The following is a 20,735-nucleotide window of genomic DNA, read 5'->3' on the forward strand; positions in this document are numbered from 1 at the left end:
TCATGATGATATCTCTGAATCTTTTGAGTCTTTGCCTTGTTTTTAAAGCATCAGATCAGACGAGCAAAATGTGGGAAGAAGACTTGTTTTAAAATTAGACAAAGGTAAAGAGCAAGTCTTCAGGGACTTACATCACTGGATCAGCCCCTGACTATGGACAAATAGGGTTTCAGTTATGTTAAAAATGTTTCTTGTTTTTACAAGAGTAGGTAGTCAATGTGTGTGTATATATATAAATATATGTATAAATAAATTAAAAGATTTTTTTAACTACACTGTTTAGTTTGGAAGTCTTCTTTAAACTAGTAGTTTTATCCATAGACTCTTATATTATGTCTATGGTTTTGTCAGTTACGTTCTCTGAGCCAGCTCAGGAAGCGTTGTCATGGCAGCAGTAAACACCAACATGGCGTCGCTTCTGAAGGATCCGTTGTTTGAGATTTCTGGTCGGGGTCCTGCGCCAAATAAAGACTTTTACTACTTTGCTGTCACCAAGTCACAAGTAAGTACCTACAGCGCTCTGAGCGGAGGAACTAAACGAGCGATATTTGCTGGTTTCTGCTTTCAAATTCCGACGGTTTAATGGCTAGCTCAAACTAAGCGTTAGCTTAACGAACTTTTACCAGGTAACGTTAGTTTTTAATCAGAAACAACAAAGCGCAAGGTGCGTTTTAATGCAATGGAAGTCATTTACAAGTACATTTCTTATAGTATTTTGACTGGGGGAAAATGCAAATCCTATTAAAGTTGAATACAGGGTGAAACAGGTTCAACAAGTTCTGTTAATGATGAATAACAGCTAAATGAAAGCAAGTACATGTCAGTTTGTCAGAAAATCTCAATGATTACATCAGACCATTTAAAGGGATTTTACACACAGAAGCGTGAACATATACTGAAAGGTATGCAGCCCATGGACTGTACATGTTGGACTTGGTCTGGCCTCCTGCAGGAATTACTGCATCAGTGCGGAGTGGCATGGATCAGCCTGTGGTTCTGAGGTGCTCATGAAGCCCAGGTTGCTTTGATAGCTCCTTTTAGGTTAACCCCATTGGCTCTAACGTTTCTCATCTTCTAGACAATATGGTATAGTTTCTCTGGGGCTAGGGTCCGATCCAGTTTGCTGTAAAGCTCAGACTTTGGGTATGATTAGCATCAGAATCAGCTTTATTTGCCGGGGATGTGTACACATACAAGGAATTTGACTCTGGCTTGTAAAATGCCCACTATGTGCTTACTTATAAAATAGCACAATAATGCAGTAATACAAATCAGTCTGCAGTATAGAAAACACAAATAAAGTCTGCAAATTGAGACAATAGTTCAATGAGCAGAGTGAGAAAGATACAGGACTAAATATTTATTATGTACGTGTTAGGTGGAAGTCACGGTCAGGTTCACATACACATACAAACATGGACATGTCTATGTGATGAGTGCGGAGAATGCTGGCATAGATAAGTATTATATGGGGTGTTATGTACGTGAGGTAGGTGGATTTGGTATACAGTACATCAAATACGACAATGTGAACAGCAGTGAACTAGAGAATAATGAATAAATAACTGATAAGTGGTAGCCAGTAAACCGTTGGCTGAACAGAGGCAGAGTCACTGGGTTACTGCACAGGAGTTTTTCCTGACACTGAGTCAGCTGTTCACTAGAGTGATGGATTGTGGGAAGAAACTGTTCCTGAATCTGCTGGTTTTGGCGTACAGTGCTCTGTAGCCTCTACCAGAGGGGAGAAGTTGGAACATGCTGGAACCAAGGTGAGTTGGAGCTGCAGTGATGTTTGTTGCCTGTTTCCTGATTTAGGGAACGCACGGGTCCTGAATGCATGGCGGGTTGGCGCCTATGATCTTATCTGCAGTCCTGGCTGTCCGTTGCAGCCTGGCTGTGTCCGTTTTGGTGGCAGATCCAAACCAGACAGTGATGGATGATTAAGCAGAGTGGCTCTTCAAATCATTATTGGCTGGAAATTTCAAACTGGACCTCAAGCAACTTTGATTCTGTTCCTCTCCACCTTTTCATTAGATACTGGGAACTTGAACCAAATTAAATGCAAAATGTACCCTTATTCTAAGAAGCGGGCCTTGGCCCACAGAGAAACTGTCCAGTCATTTTTCTCCTTACGCAGCTAAAACACATTTGACTTTAAAATAGCCATTATTTTAAAATAGCCATTAAAATAATAATGTGATTGCCTCACGTCTTGACTGCAGCTCCAAAACCCCAAAGTTCTGATCTTTGATCCTCTGTATGACTTTTGCATTGGGACACGGCGTTCCCTTCTGCTGGAAAATGCACAGGTCATCAGCAAACAGTTCTTGTATTATTAGAAGTTGTTGGTCTCTGAGAGTGATTTTAATCCCGCTTTTTCCTCCTGACCATCTCTTTGAAAGAATCCTCGGACCGCTCTGTGAACATATTAACAGATGCCTGTCTGCTGCCAATGTTAAGCAAGCTCTGGTCCGGTGGCAGCATGATTCTAGAGCAGGGGTCACCAAACATTTTCAAACTAAGAGTAACTTCATTGGTGCTGTGTCATACGAAGGGCTACCAGCGCTAACCTTTGAAGTAGAAGCGTCAGAGTTCAACTTAACTTTATGTAAAACAAATATTTTTCATGATTTGTTATAGATGTCATTTTTAAATCTATATAAATGCAAGTATGATTAAACAAGAAGAGTTAATTTAAAATGGGACATTTGCTAAGGACATTTATGCCAGTTCATCACCTTTTGACCAAGACTGTAACCAAACAGTTGGGCTTTTTTATTTCTATATTTTATTCCTAGGTGATGAGTGTTGTGTAGATGATGAAAAAGCATTTTACTCGTATCTAATCAAAAGAAGTATCCTGTTCCCCCCCCTCATATGAACTCTTTTACACTGGTTACTTCCAGGTGATATGGAGATGGTGGAAGATCTCGGCCAGAACTGTGGACCGATACACCAAGCCTGGGGAGGAGAAGGAGTCTCACAGTGTCTTCTTGGATGACTTTGAGCTTCAGAGTAAGACTACGGTTACAGGGAGAGGGGAGAGGAGGACTCACCTGGTCAGGTGGTGGAGGATTTTATTATGGCGGGAAAATGCTGATAGGGTTAACAAGGAATCACAGGAAGGAGCGTGTTTCCTCCGCAAAATAAATCAATGTGGAGACTTCAAAAGCTGATGACCCTTTACTACCATTGTGATCAGAACTGTTATTACATTTGCTCTTATTTGGCATGGCAACCTTTTATTAACAGACAAAAACAGGATTGAGCAAATAATAAAAGTAGCCGGCAAAACGACCGGTACCAGATTAGCTGCCATAAGACAAACTTATCTGAAGGCTAAAGACGCTCTCCTCTCCGCTCATCACCCATCGCACGGCCAATTGGAGCTCCTACCATCTGGTAAGAGACGCAGAGCCAAAAGCCAGGGCCGACAGATGGAAACCCGCCTTTTTTACTCCGGCCTTTATTCAGCTAAATCCAAAATGTGATTAGTAATAACTGCTGAGTTTTATTTTCTGTCAGGCTTGCCGTCGTAGAAAGAGCGTGTCCGGGTTCGTCTTCTCTGCTATCGCCTGGCTACAAGGCACATATCCCCACAGGGACAATAGTAAACTTATACTGATAAAAACTTCATCTGATTGATAACAGCACGGCCTCCTTTTTTCAGGGGAAGTCGGGATGGTTTTTGGAGCAAAGATCTTGCAGTTCACCAAGGCTTTGTGCCAAGGACAGTACAATTATCTTGAGCGCCTACCCGACTCCATCCTGCTGCAGATAATAAACTGTCTGGAGCTCGAGGACGTGGGCCAGCTTGGACGAACCTCGCGCAGGTTTAGGCAGGTGAGTTGGAGAGACACAAGCAATTTGCATAGAGTGGGAAAAAAATAGTTTTGTCAGTTTAGCCAATGCACATTTTGGATTTTAATATATATCATTAAAAATGACGCATTTCTTGTAGATTGCTTTCATGAAATTCAGACTGAACCTTTGAGGTTAATACGTACAGTGCTGTAAAGAATGCTTCCTTGCTCTAGACTTCTTCAGTTTTTGCTTTTATCAAACTTAAACATTTAAGACAATCAAACACTTTTTAATATCAAAGATAACCCGAGTAGATAGAAAAAAGCTATCCTTACCAGCCTGACCCTGTGAGAAAACACAAGGCTGTTCGCTGCTTCTTGATCTTAAGTTGACGGAACCATAATTTCTCCGGCAGTCCTGAAGGAGAGTGTCCAATTCAATAAAAATGGATGATGTTGCAGGATAATGAGCCAAAGCACTGCAGCAAGTCCAATCTGAAGGCTTTGGAGTGGCCTAGTCAAAGTCTGGACATAAATTTGATTGAGATGCTGTGGCACAACCTTAAACTTCTATGCTCCACAACCCTCCATCATAACTAGAAGAGAACAATTCTGCAAGAAATGTCTCCACAAGGACATAAAAGACTAATTTCCAGTTATCTCAACCACTTGGTGCTAGTTGCTGCCGCCGAGGGTGACTGAAACAGTTTTTAGCTTTACGGACCAATTCCTTTCAACGTTGGGCCCAATTGGTTTCAATACGTTTTCCCTTGTGATTTATTTCTATTTTTATTTAACCTTTAATTATACAAGCCAGGCTATCTTCGCCTGACATTAATATTTTATGTGATGATCTGAAACGTTTAAGTGTGACCAAAAATATATATTTTACCTCATGGGTGTTTTTTCTCTTCAGTTGTGTGGGTCACAGGAGTTCTGGGAGCAGGCCACGCGCCAGCGTTGCTGCACCATCTCCGCTGAAGTGGCGTCTCTGGCGCTCGAAGTGGGCTGGCGCAGGATTTTCTTCACCAACAAGCTGCAGCTGCAGAAGCTGCTCGGCCGCAGGAGACCGAAGGCCGAGCAGGGAGGCCGGCCCGACTGTGACGAAGACGCCAAGGCAGAGGGATCTGCCAGTGAAGGCTCGGGCTCTGAGGAGGAAATCCCCGCTGGTACCGTTTGCCTTCAAGGTGCTGGAGCTGATCCAGACTTCAACGCCAACCCTTGCCGTGATGTTGGCCCTGATCCAGAGGCTGATTATGATCCCTTCAAGCTCATTGCTGACCGCCTCAGAGAGGACATTCGGTTCTCTGAGGTGGAGACGTTGGCTCAAAACAGGAAGCTGGGCAGGGGGGTAGGAGACAGCACAGAGCCAATCTAATTGATTTAAGCCTAGCTTAAAAAATGCCAAAAGGTTCAGTTTAAGACTTATAGTTGTATTGTTAACATTTATGCTCAAATATTTGGTGAGTTGCTTATTCTAAACGTGTTTTTATTGACTTGTCTACATTTGATAGTACTTTAGATGCACAGTATTGTCCCATAAGAGACAGTTTTCTTATTGTACATTATAATTCACAAATGATAACAGAGCGTTGGTCGTTGTTTGTGCCGCTATGATAACAGTGAACGCGGATCCACGTGCTCCACGGTACCAGGTTCACAAATGACGGTGATGGAAATACGAGTTTAATACTGCAAAAAGGGAACCAAAATAAGTAAACCTTTCTTGAAATGAGTGCAGTTGTCCTTGATATGAGCAGGTAAATAAGATTATCTGCCAATGGTGTATTTATACCCTTAAAATAAGATAATTAGATAAACTGCACTTCAAATAAGATGACAGAGATGAGTTCTTATTTTAAATGCAAAAATCATATTCCATTGGCAGATCGTCTTTACCTGCTCAAATCAAGGGCAAATACACTCATTTCAAGAAATGAGTGTATTTGCAGTGAAAACAAATCATTACAGTGCTCCTCACTGATGCTTCCAGTTCAGTGTACTAGTGGCCAAATGAATTAGACACAAAAGATGATTAGTGCAAATGAAAAACACATGAATTTTATACTTATTTTCCAAAGTTAAGGGACGTTCTTTTAAGATCAGATCCAAACCTGATGGGAACTGAAGGACATGATCGTGAAACCATCATTGGCCATCCCCGACATCCTGAACTATCTTCTGAAACCATCTCTATGTTCTGCAGCACTTTACACGCACCTCATGTTCGACGGGTTCTCTGCTCTACGCTTTTTTAACAGGAAATGATCATCGCAGCGTTCAGTAAAGGTGTCAACGTTTTTAGCCTTGTCTGTACTCAATAATAGCACAAGCTCCATCCTGATGGGAACGTGAGACGGACGCTGTAGGAGTGTTTATAGGATTAATAGTGTAGTGGACTCAAAAAGAGTCCCCTAGGGGGCACGAGCAGCCACAGCTAATGGGCTGCTCTATTCTTAGCATCCCTCTGCTGGCCTGCCTGCGAGGATAGCTTTATTTGGAAGAAATACAAAGTGTGTGTAAACATGTAGGGGAGAGTATTTATGTTCTTAATGAGATCTCAGTTTTCTTCTACACTGAAAAGGTCACTTTCACTATACTGACAGAAAAGCAGTGAACTACCAAGACACAATAGGGAAATCTTGACATCTGCTCCTTTACTGCTTAATTAGAATATGTACTTCCTGCAGATTATCAGTCCGCCCTGGGTGTTTTCTTGGACAGGAGAGGCTTGTTTGCTCCCCTTCTTGTCATTAGGCTGTTGTCCAAAAGTCTGCAAGCACTTTGTGTGCAGTAACACTTGCGACCACCTGCTGCCAGTATCGTGCAAGCTCTGCAACTGGCAACATGATTCTGCAGCAGACTGCTTAGTAGCAGGTTTTCCTGGCGCTTAATGGACACTCGTGAAATTCCTAACGCCTTTTTTATACTGTGACTAAACATCTCAGCTCATAGTTGTTGGGGATCCAGGTGGAATGCTCTGAAAATCACTTTCCTCTCTTCTGAGGCCATTTTCATGCAAACCAATAAACAAAAATAGAGTGAAAAGGAGTTTTGAGTCATATAAAAAAACAACTGCTAAGCAAAGAAAACCTCTCTGAAATGAGTCTCTTATCACTCCACATGTTAATTGGAAATTGGTTTGACTTGTCAACAGAAAACCCGAAGCAGTAAAGCCACATTTGTGTCAGTGCCAGGTATGTTTTTAGTTGTGACTTTGACTGAGAAACTGAATCAGAATGGTGGGTGAATGGTGAGTGAAAGTGAACCAGGGTTGGTTTGTGGCAGGACACAATGAGCTTTGAAATCAGCTGCAGCCAGCGTTGCTGCTGATCTGCTCTGTGTCTCGTGAAAGGGAAATTCTCCCTCTTATTTAGAATGTCTCTGCTTTCCTTTTATTCTACACCTTATCATTATTTGGAGAAGAGAAATGCCAAGTTGCTCCTGTTAAATGCAGAGTTACAGAGGCTAATCCTGCATCTTTCAAAAATCTGCAATGAAATTGCCTTCTAAACTATTCGTAGCCGTTTTCACTGTTTTTTTTTTATATTACATTCACACACTTTAATGTATTTACCTGATATTTTGATTAGAAGCTGACATAAAGTAGTCCAGAATTGTGATGTAGAGGACAATTAAATATAGTTAAAACCTTTCTACAAATAAAATATGAAACCTGTGGCTGAGCGTTGACTGTTCTGGGGACTGCCCCAGAGCCTCCAAGAGATGATTCTATGAAGATATAGATTTCATAAAATGGGGGAAATAATGGACAACTCTGAGCATCTTCTTCACAAGACTAACACAAAAGCAGAGTGCTTTCATTCTGCTGATCTGCTGTAACCCAGGCCGCTTGCAGAAGACTATTCCTGCCTAGATCCATCACTTATGTGCCATATTTTACTCAATAAAAAATGTTTTAAGAAACTTAGAGTTGCAGTTTTCAATTTACCTTTGGAACTAATAAGGTGTTTTGTTTGCGTGTGTTGCACTGTCATGTTTCAGTTGCCCAGTTATTTATGCCCAATTTATTTGACCACATGGAAAAACAATGTGGGAGGTGGAGCTCCACCAATAACCTCCCATAGAATAGAAACTATTTTTATTCAGTAATTCAGGTGTACCAGCAGCAAATGTAAGAATGCAAAAAAAGTAAGAAAAAGAGACTGTACAGTCAGGGCAAACTTGACGCTAGAAAAACAATCTGTTAATTTAATAGAAATTGCATGATCAGATTCAAAGAAGTATGTAACTGAGTTAGACCGTTTGAAAATGTACAATATGTGCATGTATGTTGTGCATCAAAACAACAGACTACAGACAAGAAATGCAACAACTGCAAATAACAGTAGGGATGTAAACACTTCTTGAGTTTGTTGGGAGCAGCGATAGTTATCTAGTCAGCCAGCTGCCTGGGAGGAAGGATCTGTGATGCCTCTTTGTGCACCTTGGATGTAACATTCTGTGACTGAAGGAGCTCTCCAGCTATGCAACACCGTAAGAGGCACCAAGTCATCCACCTTGTTGGAGGTCCCCGCATTTCTTCCTTCTCAGCTCCCGGGGAACATCTACAGTTGTTAGGCTAGCTGTTAGCTACTGAGCGCTAACAGCCGATCCCTGGCATTAAAAATTAAAGTGTGGCTGGCCTCTCATGTGAAAACTATGGAAGCCCATTTCCGCCACTCTGATGAAAAAAAAAAGTTGTATCATAATTATGCGATAGCTGAGCCATAATTATGAGATATTATCTCATAAGCTACAGTCAACGTGCAAAATGTTTTTTGGTGACCTGCAGACTCAGAGATCATCTGATGAAGAGAGAGGGAGACAAAACGAACAAACTAGCCGTCTCTGCCAGGACAGAGTAGTTGCTGGACCATACTGCCCTGTTTCTAACATAACAGCAAAATAAACTTCACTGTTATATTGAATTAACGTACCTGGCCAGCTGAAATCCTGCAACCTCCACATCCGTTTTAAAGCACCACCCTTTCATGAATTGTCTCCGCCTGGTAAAAGCTACTCCCATGTAGACTCTCGTTTTTCTCCCAGTTATTATTTCTTTTTATTTTCTTTGTTGCTTTCTCTTCCCTCTCGCTGGGAAAAGTGTATTTGCTGTTTTCAACAGAAAACAGCAAATGGAATGATCTACAGTCGTCTTTGCTTGTTTTATACTCCTCCAACACCGACAGCACATCTTCATATACAGTTAAAACACATGAGGCCAACAAGTTTGTCCCCTTTTGGCGACTGTAATCAAAAATGCTGATGCAATATGATGTCTTCCATCGGCTATATCGCCACCTATAAACTACTCATTCTGAACTATTAGAACGCTTTCATTTTTGATGTTTTTGTTATTAGACTTTGGCAGAGTATGCATTTAGAAAGCAACATTTGACTTTTGCTAATAAAAAGCCAAATTAGTTATACACTGTCCCTTTAAGATGGTAGGAGTCTGTCTTGGTCTTATTGGTCCTGGCCTCTGTTAGCTTTCAGCCTATTTCATACTCCGTGATGTAAATGCTGTCATCTGTCTCTGTTCACGAGGGCCAACTCGGTCTCAATGAAGCAATGAAGTATGATATTGGCTGCTTATAATCTTTCAACAGAATCTAACTTTGAAAAAAATCCTAAACTGTCTCTTTAAGGCTTCTCCTCGCGCCACCGGGGATGTGAGCTGCCTCCCTGTGTAGGTCTGCCTGCTGGGGCTTAAGAGGATTGAGCGAAACAGTGTGAAGACTACATAACGGACCTTGTGTGGCACTAGCTGAGAATGGTTCCCTTATTTTAATCTTTGCTACCCCACACCCTCACCCCACCCCCCCTCCACTACCAAGCCAGGCTAATTATGCCAAGGTTACAGAGCAGGCTGCTCAGATCAAACCAGCAAACCAGAAGGGTTTAAGCAAAACCAAGAAGACTTGAGGAAAGCAATCTTAACCATCAGAACCTATCTGCTACACTTCTTCGTTTTCAACAGTGCTTCTATGCTCATTTTCACCTTTGTGTCACTTTGTCCCACATTTCCTTTTAGACGTAGCGTGTAGCGGCATAAATACGTTTTGACCCAGTGCACTGAAAAGATGGACACAGAGGAGCAGAAGTCCTCCGAGAGGTAAAAGTGAAACTTATAGAGGGATCCGAGAGCTTTCAGCTTATCTCTCCCTTCCCTCTCTGACCTGGAAACAGATGAAACTCATGGCCTCTTTTCATCCACTCAGGAGGCTTAAGGGCTTCACTGACACTATGATCCACTTACAAGTCCACACTGCCATGGCTGACTCAGTGACTTCAGCACGCTTAACTGTTGGCCTTCTTAGACTGAAATATGTTTTAATTTTTTTTTAACCACTGAGAAATTACACAGAAACAAATAGGAAAATGGTTATGTTTTTTTTTTTATTATTATTTTATTGTGTCCAATAACGTTGTTACCTGTCTATCCTAAGGGTAACAGATCGCTCCGACTGCTTTCAGAAACTGACTGCTCTGTGAGGAGTCTTCCTGGGCCATTTGGGGTGGGAGGGTGGGAGGGGGTCAAAAGTTCTGAGATTGGAGGTTGTGGACAGCAAGCAAAGCCTTTGATCTTCTGCAGGCCACTGAGACAGCTTGAGACTCTTTGAGAAAGGATTAGCTAATATTATCCCGGGTTTATCAAGCTGAATTGGCCCACACATCATTATAGATGTAGTGTGAGAGTTGCCTGCAGGAGGACTAAAAAAGAAAACATACCCTGATCATCCGAGGTTTGCAAATAAAAAGGAAGAGTTCAGAAATGTTGAAGTGAGGGTATATCAAAATGTCATAAGCAGTCAGTATGTTTTAAATTTATTCTCAAAATCATCAGAACAATTTATGCTAACGGTATATACTGTGACATTTTGTTCATGTGACCCATATTTGCCCAAGCTTTAACTTTGTGCCTGATGTCTTGACATATCTTGGCCATATTGTTACATTATGTTATTTCCTCTTGACACCATCTATTTTGTAAAATTAAATTATATTAAATTGTTGAATTCAATTAATTAAATTAGACCAGAGGACATATCAGGAAATTAAGGCATCTTTCCCTGAGTGTATTTAAAACTATAATCTGGCAGTTGTTTTGTATAGCTTCTGGCATAATGGCATCTTCCTTGCTGAGTGGCTTTTCTGTCCATGTGGGCACAGGTATTTTTATTTCTCTAGCTTCATCTAAGACCTCACAAGATGTGCTACTTTTGTTCTGGGGTTGTTTCACACTAAAACACGATTCTCTCTGGGACGCTGATTCCTGAAGAGTAAGATGGCTGAACATTGCCACAAACTTTATATTTGCACATAACTGTTAAAACAGAAGAATGTGGCACCTTCACGAATCTGTAAATTATACCGAAGGATGTCCAAGACTTGTTGGGTTCCACATTTCTCTTCCTGCCATCTTAGATTATTTCTTTTAATTTTCTTGCATGGTGTCAGTAAGCGTTAGTATTGTTTTGAGTTGTTGCTCTTATTAAATATATCCACAGTTGGCCCACAGTTTACCTAAAAGTTAAACTTATAAAGCCATGGCATCACCATCTGGGATTTAGTATTTAGGGATATCGTAATTACAACAGGAATGGTTTAGTTAGAAATAATGTCAGACAGGGAGAAAGAAATAATTGTGTCTTAATATATGATGTCTTTCGGGGGTCAGCAGCCATTTTGCCTCACTTCTAGTGAATACATTTATCTACAGCAGGGGTCTTCAACTCCAGTCCTCCAGTAGTCCTGCAACTTTTATTTGTCAGTCTGCTCCTACACACCAGAGTTAAATATTCAGGTCATTAGCAGCACTCTGGAGAACTTGACTGCTTACAGAGGAGGTAATGCAGCCATTTGCTTCAGGTGTGTTGGACCAGGGACACATCTAAACGTTGCAGGAAACCAAACCCCGAGAACTGGAGTTAAAGACCCCTGATCTAGAGCCTTAAAACTATGTGTAAAATTGGGCGTGCATGTGGTGCAGCGGGTAGCGTGACCCATATACAGCGGCCTTGGTCCTCGACGCAGTCGACCCGGGTTCAAATCCGACCTGTGGTCCTTTGCCGAATGTCTCTCCCCCTCTTCTACCCCCCCTTCCTGTCAGCCTACTTTCGAAAAAAGTGAGCCACTAGAGCCGGAAAAAAAATAATAAAATAAATAAAAAATATTTGTAAAATTAACAGGCTTAATATATGAATATCAAATAAAATATTTGTGTTTTGCTGTTATATTAAGGGACCAGAGTTAGATTTCTATTTTCTGGGTTAAAAACAACTGAAATTCAACTTTTACTATAAATAGATCCAACAGACATCTACAAAGCTCCTGCCTCAAGCTGTTAAAAGGCTAAACTGCAGTTGAGACATTGCTTCTACAAATAAAACATATTTTATTTATCTATTTTGTGCTTATGTTCACTTAACAATTGGACTGAAACAAATGTGTGTGTGTTTTTTTTTTTTTTTTGAATAACCTCAAAATCGTAATCAATTAATCTGATAAAAACAATAAAAAGAATTTTCTCTTGGAGTAACTGCTTCTTCCTTGCTGAGTGGTCTTCATTTTATTGAAGGGTAAATTCCATGTTTGGTGCAAATTTGAAGAAAAGCATGTAGTTTGCAGCCTAAGGAAAAACGATTAAACAAAAAAAGTATTTCTTTTTCCATTTCTCGTATTCTGTTGCAGAGTTTCTATGCAGATATTGAACCAAACTACAGAAAAAAAATGCAAAAGTCTTCTTTTATTAAAATTCACATATAAAAGTCTCAGTTCTACATAATCTTTGTCCAAAAGGATTAAGAGCTAATTTTAAGGGCTCAAAAGCCACTTGCTGCTCTGGAGCCACAGGTTGCAGACTCCTGGTTTAGTTAAACACTCGATTTCAACTGCTTTCAGTCACATCTCTTATCATCTGTTTGTTTCCTAACCAAAATGTTCATGCTGACTTTTATCTGAACTCGGTATTCATTGTGACAATAAAGATGCAGTAGTATTAGAAATATTCTGCTGATATTTTTTCATGTTCCAAACAGGTTGGTGACCAGGGGCTGGCCATTGATGAATAACAATATATATTGCCAAATGAGAGGGTGAGGGGAGATAAAGAAGCAGACAGATTAGGAATAAGCTCACCGAGGTGCCTGCTCTGCTGAGACAGGGAGGAGGAGAAAATGAAAATACCTGAGATCCTTTCCCATTCCATGTGTGCACAACAAAATGGTAGCCTGTGATAACCTGAGGAGCAAATGCTCACTTTAATATTCTATTTCGCTGTTCTAATGTTTCAAGTAAACACACAGGCAATTGTTGCTGGTTTACTAAAATTTATCCTAACACATTTTTAAAAATGTTTCTGGCTGTTTCTTTCTTTTGACTTCTGATCTTGCTCTGTACGTCACTATTAAATGCATCGTCAACAGAACCCAACGGACCACTGTTAGACGTAGAGAAATTAGGGACAAATATAGAGGTTTTCAAAGCCTCTTACGACAGAGCCCGCTTACGATTCCCTTTCCGTGCACAGGCTCCTTGAATAGACCACACAAAGATCCTTAAGCCAAAATCCCTCCTTGGTATTTAATTCTAAATGAGTAATTACTGGGTGTGTCAGTGTGTCTTAGGTTTGCAGGTGTGCTGGGTGCAGGAGCTCATTTGCACGCTGGCTTGGGAGGGAACTACACTCTCACATATACGCACAAACTCCAAGTGGGCATCCTTGGGAAGCCACTGAGGAACCCAGTCACGTAGGGGGACAGAACACACACAACCGGCAAGATGTGTGACATGGGGGGTTTGGATAACCTGGTGGCCAACACGGCCTACCTGAAAGCCCAAGGAGGGGATGACAAGGAGATGAAAAAGCGTCGCCGCAGCTTGTCCCTGCCCAAGCCGGAGCAGTGTACTGCCCTCAGAGAGGCCATCGAGAAGGACTTTACATCTCTGTGTGAAAGGCAGCCTATAGGGAAAAGACTTTTCCGTGACTTTCTGTCTAGTACCCCCGAGTTCCAGCTTGCTGCAGAGTTTCTGGATGAGTTGTATGACTGGGACCTTGCTGAAGGTGCAACGAAAGAGAAGTCTCGCCAACAAATTATGACTAAGTACTGCAAGCCTGACTCCAAATCCTTCCTGGCCTTTCTTACCGGGGAACCTCTGGAAAAATGCAAGTCTGTTACAGATGCCAACTTTGAAGAGGTGATGAAAACCAAGGTCCAGGATGGCGTAAGAGAATTTCTAAAAGGCAAGCCTTTTACAGATTACCAGACCAGCCCATTCTTTGACAAATTCCTTCAATGGAAGGAATATGAAAAGCAGCCCATCAGTGAAAAATACTTCTATGAATTCAGGACTCTGGGAAAAGGGGGCTTTGGAGAGGTAAGCATGAAAGCTTGGTGTGTTGTTATCTTTTAATCCCTGGTCATTTTATGTGGTCTCCTCACACATGCATTGAGTTATATAATCCTGCTGGCATTATTGCATTTCTTAGTTTTAAGTAAGAGATGTAACTGCAGTCAATAGGAACTAGTTGTTGAGAGCTAAGTATGTGCCACAAAGGCACACTTCATAGTGTTAGTGCAAGATGACTAGACAGAATAAAGAAATTTAAACAAAAAAACAGCAATTCCCAAAAACAAATGTTTCAGACATATTGGTTTGAAAGGACAAACATTCATGCAAGTATCTGAAAAGGAATAGATATGACAAACAAAAGCTTTGCCATCATTGATAAGAGGTGGACAAGGTCATCAAATGAACACTACTATCATTTAATGGCTTAGCATTACATGCACATTCAGTGGTCCTAGAGCTGAGCCTTGAGGAACTCCTTTGAAGTTAAGGATTAGCGTGACTGAACTTTATAGCTGCTGTCTCGAATAGCCTATATAAGTATGTAGTCCTTTGTTTCAACAAAACAACACTTGAGGATGTCGCTAGGATTTAGTCTACACATGTTGACTAAATGTTTATGATGATGTTTCTGACGTCAGCAGAAACTAGGGTTGATTTGACTTTTTAATCCAAAAGACATATGAGAACCAAGTCTCTGGTGTGATACTAAGTAATGCTATAGAGCGACTAGTAAGAGCCAAGTTGGGTTGACTGTTAGATCTAGTATTTTACTTGATTTCTAGCCAAGCAAATAGACAATATGGCATTATATAAATATATCATATACATGGGGATACTAATACCAGGATTTAATATTCAAAATCAGCGTTATTGGTTAGGTTTTTGAGCACAAATAGTGTACTGAACATTGGTTTCACATCCTCACAGCATACGGACATTAAGTGTAAATATATAAAGTCCTCTATAATAAATGTTACAGTCTTCATTAGTATTAAACAGTAGTAAACAGTTTAAATCTCACTGAGGAAGAAATAGATTTTAAGTCATTTGATCAGCATAGCTCAAAGGAACTTTAGCTAAGTCTGTTAGCTTCATGCTAGAAGATGATATTCTTTAGCCCTCACCTTTTAAAAAACTTTTTTTTCCTGTAGGTATGTGCTGTTCAGGTCAAAAACACTGGCCAGATGTACGCCTGCAAGAAGTTGTGTAAAAAGCGTCTGAAAAAGAAGGGTGGTGAAAAAATGGCCCTACTGGAGAAGCAGATCTTGGAGAAGGTCAACAGCCTGTTTCTGGTTAACTTGGCCTATGCATATGACTCCAAGACTCACCTTTGCCTTGTCATGACCCTGATGAATGGAGGAGACCTCAAGTACCACATTTACAACATAGGCTATGACGGCAAGGGTGTGGACAAGGGCATAGAGATGAAGCGCATCGTTCACTACACCGCGCAGATCACCACCGGCATCCTGCACCTCCACGCCATGGATATTATATACCGTGACATGAAGCCTGAAAATGTTCTGCTGGATAGTCAAGGCCAGTGTCGACTTTCAGATTTGGGTCTGGCTATAGAGATCACTCCGGGAAAAACTGTCACACAGATGGTGAGTAGATGGACATTGATTTTGGGTGACTCCAAGGACTGAAAACGCATCTGAAATACTGTACAACAAAGAAATTGTGCAAATTATGTCTTGTTTCTGTTCAGTGTTTGTCTTAGTTTATTGACCAAAGAAAGAAAAATACGTTCAAATTACCCAGGATCAGTGGTTTAGCTCATTTCAGGATCTAGACATACTGTCACCCTTTGGTAAAGTTTTAGTGTAAATCCGGACGAGGATTACTGGTTTGTTTAAAGATCTTTGCAATTACAGCCATTGAATCCATTATATAACTCATTTGATCCTTTAGCAGTCAGGATGTAGCTTGGTTGTAAGCGCTAGCTATGTTAGCACCCTGCTAGCGCTTCCTTGAGCCCTTTGATGGCAGCGAGTTCATTAGTTCTGTCAGTCTGAGAGAATCTATTCAGCTTTGTTGAAGCTGCCCAAATGAACATCCACCTGACAAACGTAGAAAATAAAGAACCAGACCACACCTTTTAAGATTAAGATGACACCAACATTTGACCTTTTTTTGTATTTTCACTAAAAATGCATTTCACTGTTAAACCTTTGAATACTCTAATAGTGTAGTGGTGAGCAGCATATTTCACCTCATCTGTCAGGGAAAAAAGCCGACCAATATTGCCATTTCTCCAGGACTTACTTGCAGGAGCAAAGAGTAAGCTCTCGGCTCTATGAAAGTCCAATAAGCTCATTATCCAGAACTGCGATGCTCCTCAGTCAGCCAAAGTGACTGGGCTCACCTCCTACAGGCAAGCCTGACTTTGGTCCCATAATCCTCTTACTGGGCATTACACAAGTCTGTCCCTGATTAGATCGAGAGACCGAGGGAAAACTTGCATTGCATATGTCCAGCCGTGATAGTTTGCAAACAGTTTCATCTTGGTTGAAAAAATGTCCAGAAATCGCTTCTGTTTTTCTCATTTTTTAAATGTGTGGACCAGGTGATCATGTGTGACAAGGGGCTGGTACAAAACGACACTGTGTGCAAGTCACAGATGTGCATCTGTGGCAACTCGGGCTTAGTATAGGACATACCTAGAGGTGCAACTGGTGTCCAGTAAACCCAACCATCAAGTCAAAAGACTTGAATAGCAGAAACTTTAACGTCCCCTATCAATATATATGTTTACATATGACCCAAGAGGCAGGGTGCGTTCTCTCCACAGGAGGGATACTGCCAATGATTACGGGACAGTTGCCTAACTGCAACTTTACGCTGAGGGTGGAGCAAAGAATAGAAAGGAACTATTTGAGCTCGTACTAATAGTCTTTAAGGTGTTAGGATATGTAAGTGCCTTGACTGACTTGTGGTGGCAAACAGAAATAGCTCAACGCAAGGTCGCCTCACATGTTCTTTAGCTGGTAAAACAGGCTCTGGGTTATGATGTCTGAAAGTATTTCTGCTTGGGGGCTAAAACATCCAGAAATGGCCAGGCCTTATATAAGAGACAGGGCAACTCAGTGTGCAGACACACACAACTCTTGACAGCTAGTAGGCTTAGCATTAGGATTAGGCTCCTGGTTTTAAGGCTGCCAGCAGGGTCACACAAGGAAAAGGAAAGAAAAAGAAGGGGAAGCGGTGGAGAAGGAGATTGAGATATAGTATTTCATTGGAGGACTACAGGTTTACAGTTAAATATGTAATTTTGGAAAGGGACAATAAACAAATTGATTGTAAAATCTAACAACATTCCCCCAATGTATAAAATACATCATACTTTAATTTACATGAACATTCTTAATTTAATGCCATTCATGTCTGCTGTCCAGGCTGGTACAGGAGCCTACATGGCCCCTGAGATCCTGAGCAAAACACCGTATCGGACATCGGTGGACTGGTGGGCCCTGGGCTGCAGTATCTATGAGATGGTGGCGGGCTACACGCCTTTTAAAGGCCCCGAGAGCAAAAAGGAGAAGGTGGAGAAGGAGGAGGTGCAACGGCGCATTCTCAACGAGGAGCCAAAGTGGGAGCACAAGTGCTTCGATGCTCCCACCAAGGACATCATCCAGCAGTTCCTCAAAAAGAAAATAGACGAGCGTCTGGGCATGAGGTAAGAGCAGATCTGGTTTACGCGGCTGTAAAATCTTATTTCAAACTGAGAACTTAGTTATCAGCGATGGAAAGCAAGTACCTCTGCTACCCTAACAATAACCTCTTTGAACAAGCCTTGTACAGAGTGTTAGGGATCAGTGATTGGTCTTTTTGCAATTCTAGATCAATTTGAATTCAGCCATATATTCTCCCCCTTTAACAGGAACAACATGGAGGATCCGAGGAAGCACGAGTGGTTTAAGTCGATCAACTTTCCGCGCCTGGAGGCAGGCCTCGTGGACCCTCCCTGGGTCCCCAAACCCAACGTGGTCTACGCCAAAGACACTGGTGACATCGCAGAGTTCTCTGAGATCAAGGGCATTGAGTTTGACGCCAAGGATGATAAATTCTTCAAAGAGTTCAGCACGGGTGCAGTGCCCATTCCCTGGCAGCAGGAGATGATTGACACTGGACTGTACGACGAGCTCAGTGATCCCAACCGGAAAGAGGGCGGAGGAGGTTTTGACGACGACAAGAAGTCCGGCACGTGTGCGCTCCTCTGAGCAGGCCCATGTTAGGGTGCTAACACCTATTAATGCTCAACAATTTGCTTTCTCGAGCACAATAGGATCGGTTTAAACAGTGGACCGTGAGAGGTGAGGACAGGCATGTTTGCTTTGAAAGAGGTACCATCTCTCATGGTTTAGAGGTGGGTTGCTCCAGAGGCAGAGTGCAGTAAAGCATGGACAATGATGTGATGATTTATTTTACGCATCGCCTCCTGTCCACAGCTTCTTTTAAAGACAATCATATTTAACTGTGTAGGCTTGCAACCACATTGATCAAGAATGACTGCTAGATGTAAGTTTTTTTTTGAAATCCACAAAAGTGTTGGAGGATCGCACTGTGTGCCGGAATCACTGTACATCTTTGAAATAATAGCAGGAAAATTGAAATGGTGTTTGCAAGGCGTGGCAAGTGTTATTACATGTACAACTGTTGATAAACAGTAGGAATAGGATTTAAAAATACAGTCCTGCTGGATTGTGGAATATCGAATCACTTCCGTGGTGTTTTTTTTTATTACATTATAAGGCCGGGCTGTTTCTACAATGCGTTCTTTTCACCGCGTTCTATAGAGAAATTTGTGGCATTTCTTCTGCTGTTACAATCTTAGACCATGTAGTCACAGCAAATCACAGCATTTACATCTGCCTGGCATCCTAGTTTTATATAAACTATAAAACTCAATTGTATGTGTTGTACATAAATATTTACGTAAGTATCTATGCACTAAAAAAGAAACGTTTGTAAATCAAGTTTAGAATGATTTTAGTAAATAGTACCAATGCCCTCCCCACCACCACCCCCTGAGCCCCCCCCTGTTTTTTTTTTTTCATTCCTAGCCTTCATTGTCATTGTACAAGAGCACAATGAAAATCAATGCACTCCCTGTAGCTCATGAAACACACAATCTTTTTTATTCATTGATTTTGGTGCTGAGAGGTCCGACCTAGAGGCGAGTGGAGAATTATGCCCTGGGATGCTGGGGGAGAGAAGAGTGCACAAATAGCAGCTCTTTGCTGCGTATGATGGAGGATAATTTAGAGGAGTTGGGCAATAAATTCCTGTACCAGGAATTCCCTGTCCATGGCTCTGAAGCTCTGTGATCATTCGGGCCTATTTTGTTGGTCTATTGAGTGTAAAAAAAAACAAAAAACATCAAACTAGCCACATACTGGTAAAGATTGTGCATTGTATGTTGAGCTGAGTCTAGAGACTTGGATTAGTTCAGTTCTTGTTTGTGGTCTCAGGGTCTTTATTTGTTGTAAGTGAGCAGATCTTGGGCAGAGTTGAGTTTTTACCAATGATGTGAGTATAATACAATTGTGTAATCACGTTCCTGTAAATATGAGTGAAAGAAACGGTAGAAATGCCCAGTGTAAATCTGAAAAATCCTTTGCTCTTGAATGAATTTGAGGAAATTAAATATGTCTTTTGAAATCTGTGTTTTTGGTTTTCATGTGTGTTTGTCGCTTGTTGCCAGTATCACAGAACACTCCAGATTGGGGCAACGCACGTCCTTGTCACTGTATTTACCACCGAGGCGGTGCTGATGAGGACTCAGGAGTAAATCCTAAAAATATCCATCGCATTAATCCCCCTAAAGATGCTGACTACTGCCAGGTCTCGATTTCCACAAATTGGCAGTATAACTTTTAGCTGATTAGGTGAGAGACCTTTTGCCATCTTAGTTTAAATCAGTTTCAATTTAGCTCAAGGTTCTGAGCAACTAAATGCTGCTGATATGGGCAGAGTGAACATACACAAACAGCAAGGATACATTTTTTAAGGGATGGTATGGTTTTACAACAAGCAATATCAAGGATTGCTAAAAACAAAGATTTGCTGTGCACAGTTTAAATTTACTGTGGATTGATTGTTATTTTATGTGATGGATGGACAAAATTGGACAAAATTGTCTAAAAGTTGATTAGGTGAATTAATAAAAATATATATATATTAAAAAAAATGATAAACTAAAAATTGGCATGTGCACATGCATCCACCCCTTTACTTTGAAGCCTCTTAAAAGTTCTGGTGCAACCAATTACCTTCAAAACTTCCAGAGGCTGCAGCAACACCAATCAAAAGGCATCACACCATGAAGATCAAGGAGCTCTCCAAACAAGTCAGGGACAAAGTTGTTGAGAAGTACAAGTCAGGGTGGGGTGAGAAAAATATCCAAATCTCTGATGTTCCATCTTTTATTGCAAGGCAGTGTACATTTTTAAGTTTATACACATGTCACAAGTATTTGGTTAAATCTTACTTAGCAAACTGCATCTGGTTTTTGTGATCTTCAACTCGATCCTGGCATAATCCATCATGGATTTTTCAGCATATGGGCCA

General features: G+C 41.2%; 2 protein-coding genes across 2 annotated transcripts; both read left to right on the plus strand.

Moving 5' to 3' along the window:
- The first annotated feature begins 370 nt into the window (after positions 1-370).
- fbxo36b (F-box protein 36b) lies at positions 371-5,388 on the plus strand. Its single transcript, XM_012861045.3, has 4 exons — positions 371-502; positions 2,907-3,015; positions 3,671-3,843; positions 4,720-5,388. The coding sequence occupies exons 1-4, from the start codon at positions 386-388 to the stop codon at positions 5,179-5,181; spliced, it is 861 nt and encodes a 286-aa protein (XP_012716499.2). The 5' UTR covers positions 371-385; the 3' UTR covers positions 5,182-5,388.
- Positions 5,389-13,430: 8,042 nt separating this feature from the next.
- On the plus strand, positions 13,431-19,830 carry grk7a (G protein-coupled receptor kinase 7a). Its single transcript, XM_012861044.3, has 4 exons — positions 13,431-14,186; positions 15,314-15,769; positions 17,561-17,841; positions 18,046-19,830. The coding sequence occupies exons 1-4, from the start codon at positions 13,590-13,592 to the stop codon at positions 18,383-18,385; spliced, it is 1,674 nt and encodes a 557-aa protein (XP_012716498.2). The 5' UTR covers positions 13,431-13,589; the 3' UTR covers positions 18,386-19,830.
- The last annotated feature ends 905 nt before the right edge of the window (positions 19,831-20,735 follow it).

Source organism: Fundulus heteroclitus, chromosome 6, assembly GCF_011125445.2.
Source record: "Fundulus heteroclitus isolate FHET01 chromosome 6, MU-UCD_Fhet_4.1, whole genome shotgun sequence".
Taxonomy (NCBI): Eukaryota; Metazoa; Chordata; class Actinopteri; order Cyprinodontiformes; family Fundulidae; genus Fundulus; species Fundulus heteroclitus.